Here is an 11,650-nt window from a genome sequence, read left to right as displayed (position 1 = left end):
CCTCACGAAGTCTTGCTTCGGTTTCAGTCTTACGCTTACGCTTATTCGAGATTTTCGAGATATTTCGAGATCGATTTCTTTTCTCCTTTTTACGATAGAGAATTCTTTTGAATTCAATTATAAAAATCTTTCTATTTCGAGAGTTGAATTGACATCCCATTCTCCCACTTCATCATTTAATTAAATCAACCCCTTCCCGATTAGAATTATCAAACTTCTGCGAAGAAATTCTTCATAAATTCTGTCATCCTTCAATCGACATGTGCAAGTGCATTCACATTACAAACGCTCCTGCGTCAGTTATCCCCTACGTGATTAAAATGCCTAGACTAAACCGTGTCCAATATCTTAATGATTTCAAAACCATCCGCCCGTTACCCAATGAAGCTGTCAATGCATCTTGAAAAGAAAATGAAGTGTTCATAAAAATTTTATCCTCTATTGACTTTTAAGATTGACTGGAACAATTCAGTAGAGAAATATTTGAATGAAATACATTAATTTCATTTCGACTCTAGTTTTCGTTGAATTCTTTTGAATTCAATTATAAAAATCTCGCTAGTTCGAGAGTTGAATTGGCATTTCATTCTCCCACTTAACCACTGAATCAAATCAACCCCTCCTCCATTAAAATTATTAAACTTCAGCAAAGAATTTTGTTCTCTATTGAATTCTTCCAGTCAATCCTAAAATGCAACAGAAAAATATTTGCATGAAATGGATTAATTTTATTTCGACTCTCGTTTTCGGTGAATTCTTTTGAATTCAATTATAAAAATCTCGCCAGTTCGAGAGTTGAACTGAGATCCCGTTGTCCCCCCTCCATTAAAATTATCAAACTTCTGCGAAGACGAACAAAATGAAGTGTTCATAAAAATTTTGGTCTCTATTGAATTATTTCAGTTAATCTTAAAATTCATTTCGCTAGTTCGAGAGTTGAATAAACATCCCATTCTCCCACCACTGAATCAAATCACCCCTCCCATTAGAATTATCAAACTTCTACGAATAAATTCACCATAAATTCTGTCATTCTTCAATCAACATGAGCAAGTGCATTCCCATGACAAACGTTCCTGCGTCAGTTATTCCCTACGTGATTAAAATGCCTAGACTAAATCGTGTCCAGTATGCCGATGATTTAAAAACAATCCGCCCGCTCCCCACTGAAGCTATCAATACAGCGGGGCTCGTGATAACGACCACTGATACGTCCCAATCACTCTTATCCATAGGTCACAGCATTCTCCCCTTTCCCATGAGATGGCAGCATTGGCCTGAAAACGTGACATTCAAGCGTTATCACCAACTTATCGTGAATTATTTATATTCACTCTGATAATAAATTCATCGAAGATAACATCCAATTTATGACGACCACTTTCTCCGCCAGTCGCACCTCGTAAATCCAAGGATTTAGTTACTTTTCTTTCGCATCGAGTAAATAACGAGAAAAATACTTTAAGACACTTGTCTGGTCTCGACAGTACTTGTAAAAATGGTACCAGATGCTTCTCAAGTGCCTCCTCCCCCCAAGTACCTCATTAAACCTCAGAAAACCATTTCCTCTCTCGTATTTTTCCCAGGGAATTCTTCAGATTTAGAAAACAGCTCAATATTTTTTTTCTCATTGTCCTCGCACTGTAATTTTTTTTTGATGCCAGCAATAAACTCAATGCAATATAATAAATCCTCGACTAATGCATGTATAATTATACAGAGAAATAAATAAAACCAAGCGAATAAATGAATGAATAAATTTAATGAATAAAGTATTTTCCTCAGGAAGTCGTCCAAAAATCTAGACAACTGCATAATTTTTTGCTCATCCTTGCATTTTATTTCTGACCATGGAATGTTTACTTCTTATCGTAGAGACAATAAAGTCCAAGCAATATGAATCCTTCGAGCATACGGGCATAGAGAGAACTAAATTAAATTCTGAAAATACAAAGAATAGTTTTTCCAGGGAATTCTTCAAATCTACAGAACTAATTTATTATTGTTTTTCTCATCCGTTTGCATTTCAGTTCTGACCACAATCTTCATTTCTAATAATGAAACCAAACTCAATCCCACAATAATATGAATTATTCATCGCACACAGAAGCCCAAAGTGAAATAAACAAAGTCAAATTCATAAAGTGTAATTGTATCTTCTTTATTTCGACAATAATTTAATAAAAATTGATGTTCTCGCAACCCCTCAGGGTTTTACACTGCAGAAATAAATCACGGCTTTCATCATAACCAAGCTCTCGTGAACAAAAAAAAAAAGAAACAATTCCATATCTCTTTACTCTTATTTAATACAAAGATACTGAAAGCGAGCGACGTATCAAGATGGAATTCATTAATAGAATAATAATATGCGCGGGCAGCCTTGATGCAGGCCTGGTCGTGAAAAAAATTCTGTCTCGGTAAAAAAAGGAGAAAAAAAGAGAGAAATGATGAATAGAAATTATACACGTGCGTTCAATTGCGGAATAGAGCGATTAAATTTAGTTCTCGTCAACTTCGCCCTCCTGTTCCTCGTCGAATTCAGCATCCTCATCGGCAGTTGCCTCCTGGTATTGCTGATATTCCGAGACAAGATCGTTCATGTTGGACTCAGCCTCAGTGAACTCCATCTCGTCCATGCCCTCACCAGTGTACCAATGCAAGAAAGCCTTTCTCCTGAACATAGCTGTGAACTGTTCAGAGATACGCTTGAACAGTTCCTGAATGGCTGTCGAATTGCCAATGAATGTGGCCGACATCTTGAGACCACGTGGTGGAATGTCGCAGACAGCAGTCTTGACATTATTTGGAATCCACTCGACAAAGTACGAGCTGTTCTTGTTCTGAATGTTGAGCATCTGCTCGTCCACCTCCTTCATGGACATTCGTCCACGGAATATGGCAGCAACAGTGAGGTACCTTCCGTGTCGTGGATCACATGCAGCCATCATGTTCTTGGCGTCGAACATCTGCTGTGTCAGTTCAGGCACTGAGAGTGCTCTGTACTGCTGGCTACCGCGTGATGTGAGGGGTGCAAAGCCAGGCATGAAGAAGTGGAGACGTGGGAATGGTACCATGTTGACAGCTAATTTACGAAGATCAGCGTTCAACTGACCTGGGAACCTGAGGCAAGTGGTGACTCCGGACATGGTGAGGGAGACGAGATGATTCAAGTCACCGTAGGTGGGGGTGGAGAGCTTGAGGGTGCGGAAGCAGATGTCGTAGAGGGCCTCGTTGTCAATGCAGTAGGTCTCGTCGGTGTTCTCGACCAATTGGTGGACTGAGAGGGTGGCGTTGTAGGGCTCGACAACAGTGTCGGACACCTTGGGCGATGGTACAACTGAGTATGTGTTCATTATTCTGTCAGGGTATTCTTCGCGGATCTTGGAGATGAGGAGGGTGCCCATTCCTGAGCCAGTGCCACCACCGAGGGAGTGGGTAAGCTGGAAGCCCTGGAGGCAGTCACAGCTCTCGGCCTCCTTTCGGACAACGTCGAGCACTGAGTCCACTAGCTCGGCTCCCTCGGTGTAGTGGCCCTTTGCCCAGTTGTTGCCAGCACCCGACTGGCCGAATACGAAGTTGTCGGGTCTGAAGATTTGTCCGAATGGGCCCGAACGGACAGAGTCCATTGTACCGGGCTCCAAGTCGACGAGAATTGCTCGGGGCACGTACTTTCCACCCGATGCCTCGTTGTAGTAAACGTTGATCCTCTCCAGCTGGAGGTCAGAGTCGCCGTGGTATGCACCAGTCGGGTCAATTCCGTGCTCATCGCTGATGATCTCCCAAAACTGTGGACAAATATTTTGGGGTGAGACATGGGTAATGGCGAATTCCAGGGGACATGCAGCGGGAATTTTTGGCATTACAATTGGATTATGGGTGAATTTTTAGATTTCCTTTTTTTTTACTTGTCAGTTACACGATTTTCGTGTTGAATTGTACTAAATTGTAGATGTACCATCGCAATTACACATTGCGCAATCCCTATTTCATATTGTAGAATTTAAACTTGTGAATGTTTCATTTATTGTGCGCAATTCGAGATGTAATTCAAGTACGCGCGATTTTTTAAAACAGAAAATACATGAAAGTAGGACTCGGATTGGTGAATTTTGTTTGTCTTGAATTAGACATGCTCGAATAATACTTGTGGAATTGTACGTGACAAATCAAACATTTACCAATTTGAATTATTACTGTGAAATTCAAAATGCTGAATGTGCGCTGGGTTGGTACATTTTAATTCGGTAGAATGCAAGCCGAATTACTCGAAATATCAAATGTATCATCAAGTTATTTATTTAGAATCGGGGATTTTATAAATTAATTTTTCTACATTTCGGCTTTTCAACATTTTAATTGCATAATTTCCGTAGTGAATTCTATTAAATTGTGATGTACCATCCCAATTAAACATTGTGATTCATAAATTCAAGACATGTAATCCAAGGATCTGCTATTCTAGAAAATGATAACTGCTAAAAATTCGGGCTCCGATTGGTGGATTTCATTTTATTTAATTCCACACCCTCAAATTTTTCCCACCCATTGTAGAAGAAAAATCAAACATTCACAAATTTGCGTAGTAAAATCAGCAAATGAAATTGCACAATTGTAATTGAGCTGTTATTTTTGTAGACAAAACTCAATGCAAAACATAAAATGTGTCATTTTCTCAAGCAAATCTACACATGAGAAACTAATTTCCTTGTTAATAACTTGAAAACAAGATCTAGAAAAATAAAAAACCGCATAAAAATTTCGAATGAATGTCGTCATTTTTTTAAAGAGATTTTTAAGCGGAGCCCTTTGATTCAGGGTCGATGCCCGCAATTGGGGTAATTGGGGGGGAGGTTTGGCTGGTCAAGGCCCTCATTCATACGTAGCCGGTTTTTAGTTATTGGAGCGATGTAATAACGCGAGGGCCAGCGATACGCTCGAGTGCCAATCGGGACTAATTAACACCGCGAGCTCATGATGTTGAGAATAAATACCCCCTGAGAGACTAGTCAGCCCGAAGTGATGCACTCGGCCAAGACGAAACGCGATTTCTTGTAATGCCGAGAGGTACGAGAGGTATGGAGTCAACGCCCACGCGGTATTTCCTTGGTACCGTTCAAAGACCTCGGGACGCTATCTTCCTGGTTGTTTTCCAGGCGAGTTTAATGAGGGGCTATTATTATAAATAGTTGAGGATTGAATAAGAGATGCGCGTGGGGTTGAGTGCATTCTTCTGAATTTTTCGTCAACTTCAAGGGGAAACGAAACCCCTGTGTAAACTTTTAGAATTGTTTTGTGTTTTCTAATGCAATTATTATTTTTTATTCATGACACCACTTCATTGGCTCAAGGATGCAATGATCGAGTCAATAGTTTCATAGATAAAAATTGATAATTGTAGGAGAAAAAAACAATTCTAGAATTTGATATACATTGAAAAATAGAAGCTAATGTTTTTATCAATTTAATTTCAATAGCGAAGTGGTAAAACGGTATAAGTCAATTTTGACTATTGACCTGTTTTTAATAAATATCTCGGAATCTAAGGGAGATAGCAAAATGTTTGTTATAACCTTTTTTGTAGAGCCGATTGAGAGCTACAATAAATGTAATTACGAAAATTTCGCTTTTTTGTTGAATTCGGAAATATTCCTCAAAAACTCAATTGGGAGATAAGTCGACATAAACCGGTTCACCGTTTCGCTATTGATTTGCATTTTCCGTCATCGAAATTGTCACTAAAATTACGTCTTTCAAGGAATTATATTTTATTATTTAACGTGAAATCTATTGGACTATTTTTTCGTCATGGAAACAGTGATTTTTAGAGTGGAAAATTGACTGTGTATTAATTATTCATGAATTTATGATCGCTGCAACTTTTGATTTTTAAATTGAAAGAAATATTCCGGTGTTAAGAATGAATTAAAATAAATACTTCTGATTTTTCCTAGACTGAACGTCAATACCTCATTGAATTGTTAATGAAATTGGTGCGAGCTCCATTCATACATTTGCTCGTAACCTACAATTATTTTTTAAAAGTAGTCTCAGTTCCACCCCACCGCAGCGAAAAAAGGAAAGATAACGTGGAGTGAAAAAACATGGTTTCAACTACACACGACCATATATGAGCATCGACCGAACCTGCCTGCCTCCCACTGGCCTCAAGTTGTAATACTTCATACCAACACATGAGTCACCAATGTCATCGCTATATATAGCGATGATGACCGAACCTACTTACATGGAGTAATTAGCATAAGAGAAGTTACATGTGTGCAATTTATCTCTCCAAAAGTTTCTTTGAAATCTTTTTTGCAAGTGACTCCATGCGAACTAAAATAAATCTTCTAATTCCGAGAAAATTAAGTGATTGAAATATTTTTTATGCATTCGGGGGACATTCCCCGATTAATTAGCATAGGAGAAGTTATATATCCGCAATTTATCGTTTCAGTCTCTTTAAAAACATTTTTACAACTGCCTCAATGCAGATCGAAATATTTTTTATGAATTCCGGGGAAATTCCCTGATTAATTATCATGTGTGAAGTTACGTGTGTAATTTATCCCCGCAAAGTTTCTTTGAATTTTTTTTCACAACTCCCTCAATGCGACCTAAAATAAATCTTCAAACTTCGGAAAAATGAATCGCTCTTTTTTCAGCTAAAATTCGAAGTGACTGAAATACTTTTTATTAATTCCGGAGAAATTTCCTGATTAACTAGCATATGAGAAGTTACATGTGTAATTTATCCCTCCAAGTCTCTTTGAAATTTTTTTACAACTCCATCAATGCGACCTAAAATAAATCTTCAACTCCGAGAAAATTGATCGCTCTATTTTCAGAGAAAATTCAAAGTGATTGAAATATTTTTTTATGAATTCCGGAGAAATTCCGTTTGAGTGGTGCAGAGTGTTCGTTGAATGTTACAAACGACCTCAGCAACATCTGGCATCGGTATTCTTCGACCGTCCGACAAGGACCGACAAGGGACAGCTGCCTCTTCCCCCCTTTTGTAACCAATGTCCGCCTAAAATACCCTGAATTCTCTCATTAACGGAAAACTCAGGAAAATGGCATTACGAATATCTCGGAGTGGCTAAAATGGCGGATGAGCCGGGACGTCGCGGGGAGTTGAACTCCGTGCGATCGATAACTCGGATACCTGGGTGCATACCTGGGTTCGATGGCAACCGAGGGAAACCGAAAAGGCTCGAGTATACGTACGAGGAAATCATGGAAAAAATTTCGCCCATTGGAGTAAAAAATTACACAAGTTTTCTGCGCTTTTTTAAAATAAAAATATTCTATGGAAAATAATTTATGGGAAACATCAATAGATTTTAACTGTTCTACACAATTATCCCGTTGAAAATGTTTCAAATTTTCTATTTGTTCGTTTACTTTTATTTTCTAACCGAAAAACTGAAAAAAATCTATGAAAAACACTTAAATTCTCTTAACTAGATTTTCCAATTGATATTATTAAATAAAAGCGTTCAATACAAAATATTTTATGAGATAAATCAATAGATTTTCATTCCTCTACATAATTTATTCCGTTAAAAATGTTTAAAAAGTTTGTCTACTTAATTTTTTTATTTAAAACTAGAAAAAATTCTGTCAAAAAAACTGGAATTTCATAAATGAAATATTTTGTATCGAGCATTTATATAAAAAAAAGTTAAATTTTTCAAAAGAATTGACAAAAAAAATTTCCATTCGAGACGCTAGATTTTCCAATAGAATATTTTTGTACGTGAATGGAGAACTGAAAGATCGCTGATGTTTTTTCTCCTCAATATTCCTCTCTATTTGGGCTCGACCCACTGGCCAATCACGCAAGACCCGTTCGCCTTGGGCTCGAAGTCATTTCCCCGCATGGGGACGATTGCGTAATTCCTGCGATTTTTCAAATTTCACGATTTTTAACAGCTCAACCAATAGGAGCATTCGATCCTTACAGGATCCAAGAGGGCCAGAAATCACGAGGTGTTCACGGTATAGTGCGGGCATTGACTCTATATGGTATCCTTGAAAGTAACGAGGGCGTAACGCAGTGTTCAACTATATACATTGAACTGCACTCGTAATCGCACTTCCATCCGTCGATTATTATCTATTACGGTAATCGCAGCTCATTCAGGCACTTTGGGCATCAGTATTACTACGGCTCTCCGATAAAAATCGCGTATCTTTCGATAAACCTGCTATTTACAACTTTTTCATATTTTCTTTTAGACATCTTCTGTTGACAATCGTTATTGCGTCATCACATGCATAAAAAAAACGTCATCAATGTGCATTGACTGTATAAAATTGATATTTTACTCCCCCACTCCAATAAAGAATTCGCGAATATCTCTATATTTCATTTCTCAATTTTTTTATTTACAAATATATAACAAATATATAATGTGAAAAAGAATTTTAATACTTTTTTGCATTTTTTAGGGGCAATTGCATTGGTCGATCGTCCGCGTCATAAATAAGCATTGACTCGATAAAATTGACATTTTACTCCTCCATTCTAATAAATAATTTGCGAATACCTCTATATTTTATTTCTCAATTCGTTCATCGACTTTTTTATTTAGTAATATGTAGGAATGAACATTCTTCTACAAATGATTATTGAATATTTGCATAAAGAACGTCATAAATAAGCATTGGCTGTACAAAATTGACATTTTATTCCCCCGCATTTCGCAATTCTCTTTATCAATTTTTTTATTTACTAATACGTAATAATAATCGATTGTCGAATAATTTTCATATTTTTTTGCATTTTTTATGAGCAATACATTACTCGATCGTCCGTGAATCATACAAATGTAGTTTCGACGTGACATTCTTGACATTTTCCGTTGAAAATCGTCATTACGTCACTACATGCATAAAAAAACGACATAAATATGCATTGACTCAATAAAATTTACATTTTACTCCCCCACTCCAATAAATAATTTGCGAATATCTCTAGATTTCATTTCTCAATTCCCTTTATCAATTTTTTTATTCACTAATATGCAACAATAATCATTTTCAGAATAATTTCCATCCTTTTTTGCATTTTTTCTATGGGCAATTGTATTAATCGATCGTCCGCGAATCATACAAACTGTAGCTTCGACGTGACATTCTTGACATTTTCCGTTGAAAATCGTCACTACGTATATAAAAGTCATAAATAAGGATTGACTCGATAAAATTGACATTTCTCTCCCCCACTCCGATAAATCGTTTACAAATATCTCTATATGTCTAATGCCGAAATAATGTCAATCATTAAAAGTAATGAAAATGGTCATTATGTCATTACAAACATAAAAAAGCGTCATAAATAAGCATTAACCCTATAAAATTGACATTTTACTTCCCCACTCCAATGAGTAATTTCCGAATTGCTCTAAATTTCATCTCTCAATGCCTTTTATTCACAAATACGTAACAGTCCATCATTTGTGACCGAATCTTTCTACTTTTTCCTATTGTTTTACGGCCAATAACATTAGTCGATCGTCCGCAAATCCTCATGCAAAATGTAGCCTCGAAAAGCCCGACTACAAGGCGTTCCCAAGGCACGTTCAAACGTGCCTGTGTGCGACAGATAGTGGGGAAAACGACGGTTAAGTGCTTAGAGACAGGAAGAGAGAGTCCAAACGAGTTTCAAGCGAGACGGAGTGATTTTCTCCAAGTTGCGCGCGCATCGGTTCGATGCTGTTGCCGCATCAATCGCGTATCCTGCCAGACCCCTTGCCACACCCAGGCTAAATCCTAATCCATTGCATCAAATTTTTTTCCCCCAAAAATTCATCCCATACTTTTTTCCATTTTCCGGATGCCGCGAATGCCCACTGAAATTTCTCCGGGGGAATATTTTCGGGGTGAGCCCGTTGCCAAGTGCGAGCCAAGCGCCAGGGAGGTGACGCTTTCGAGAACACTCAGGTCAAATAAAAAATAAAATAACCGTTAGACCGCTCGACGCTATGCCGGCCGGCGAGCGCCTGTCGCCATGATAAACCACTCGATAAAATCCTCCGAATTTTTTCATCATTTATTTTTTTCGGTACGATGGGCTGCAGGAGCTCTGGACTGCCCGGTGGGCATTTCGAGGCGACAAAACGAGTATTTAAACCGAACATTCCAGTCTTCGTGTGCGACGCTACAATTATTTCGGAGAATCGATATTTTTCAGTCACAATTGGCCCCTGGAAACCGCCCCCGAGCCGTCGAATTCTGCCGAAAAGGGCCAGTTTCCTCTCGAGTGGGGAATAAAAAATTGGTGAAGGGAAAAACCGGTGGGTGAACGATTGAGAGCCACTTAACATTTATCGAACGCTGAGACAAAGGCCGAAGCGACGCCGAGTCGGTGACGAAAATTGTGCGCACAAAAAATTGATAATTCCCGGGAATAATGTGGCCTTACCTTAGCACCAATTTGATTGCCGCACTGGCCAGCCTGGATGTGCACGATTTCCCTCATTTTCGATGCTTTGGATTTAATAAGACTCTTGTTATGTGGTAAAAAGACGGAGCTTTTTCTGTTAAACTTGGAACGAACGCACCGGTTGTGAGACCACAGACGAATATGAGATGGCAGCGGCACCCGTTACAGATTTTCAAGCCTGCCAGCGTCGCGGGAGTGGGGAAAATAGCCGTTGCTGGAGGGGCCTCTGATTGGTGGATTTTTGTGGCTCTCGCGTACTCCCACCAACTCGCTGTCGGCGCGATACACTCGGGCACTGGAGGGATATAACGTATTTCGACGCAGTGCTGCCAACTTGAGGATGATTTTACCACCCCGGTAAGTCATATTTTTTCGTATTTATTGTTTGAGGAAATGTTGGGAGATACCTGCGATGGATTTCTCGGGGTATTTTTAGGAAATTCATGGATTTTTCTGAGGGGCGTGGAGGGTTGGGAGGTTAGGAGAATTTTTGCCGGTTGCGGTGCTGCTGGAGGCGAAATTCAGAGGCACGAGGCTCGCATCGTCCCCCGCATTTGTTTTCTTGTCATTTTTATTCTTGTTTTTTATTCTTTCGATGCGGAATATCGATTGCGATGGGGATTGACGGGTATGCAAGGGCGTTTTATTGCATTCAAAGGGAAATTGCGACGGGGATTTCACGATTTTTAGAAAATTCAGGGATTTTTTTAGGGGAGAGGAATGCTGGGAGGACATGAGGATTTTTACGGGTTGCTATGTTGCTCGGGTAGAAAGCCAGAGGTGGCACGGGGCTCAGATCGTCTCCTCGCATTTTCCTTTTTATTTTTTATGGAATTTTCCAAAATTCAGAGGTGGTACGAAGCTCAGATCGTCCCCTCGTAATTGTTTATTCCGATTTTTATTCTTGCTTTTTATTTTTTTCGATGCGGAATATCGATTGCGATGGCGATTGACGAGTATGTAAGGGCGTTTTATTGCATTCAAAGGGAAATTGCGACGGGGTTTTCACGATTTTTTTAAAATTCAGGGATTTTTTTAGGGGAGAGGAATGCTGGGAGGAAATGAGGATTTTTACGGGTTGCTATGTTGCTCGGGTAGAAACCCAGAGGTGGCACGAGGCTCAGATCGTCTTCTCGCATTTTCCTTTTTATTATTTTTTACTAGGGGAGGGTGGGGTAAAATGGACACTAGACT

At 38.9% G+C, this 11,650-nt stretch overlaps 1 protein-coding gene across 1 annotated transcript; it reads right to left on the bottom strand.

The window, feature by feature from the left end:
* Window positions 1–2,140: 2,140 nt before the first annotated feature.
* LOC107042275 (tubulin beta-1 chain) lies at window positions 2,141–10,616 on the bottom strand. Its single transcript, XM_015263277.1, has 2 exons — window positions 10,436–10,616; window positions 2,141–3,788 (listed from the first exon to the last, which is right to left on the bottom strand). Exons 1-2 carry the CDS (start codon window positions 10,490–10,492, stop codon window positions 2,502–2,504), a joined length of 1,344 nt encoding a protein of 447 aa, XP_015118763.1. The 5' UTR covers window positions 10,493–10,616; the 3' UTR covers window positions 2,141–2,501.
* Between the last annotated feature and the right edge of the window lie 1,034 nt (window positions 10,617–11,650).

Source organism: Diachasma alloeum, unplaced genomic scaffold (assembly GCF_001412515.2).
Source record: "Diachasma alloeum isolate Michigan unplaced genomic scaffold, Dall2.0 Dall_scaffold_00179, whole genome shotgun sequence".
NCBI classification, from domain to species: Eukaryota; Metazoa; Arthropoda; class Insecta; order Hymenoptera; family Braconidae; genus Diachasma; species Diachasma alloeum.
This window is presented reverse-complemented; position numbering and strand designations above follow the sequence as displayed.

Excerpts from the sequence above, each read along its gene's own strand:
- LOC107042275 (XM_015263277.1), bottom strand. The coding sequence starts at position 10,492 with ATGAGGGAAATCGTGCACATCCAGGCTGGCCAGTGCGGCAATCAAATT. Across the intron at positions 3,789-10,435 it reads GCAATCAAATTGGTGCTAAG|TTTTGGGAGATCATCAGCGA; the intron begins GTAAGGCCACAT and ends ATTTGTCCACAG.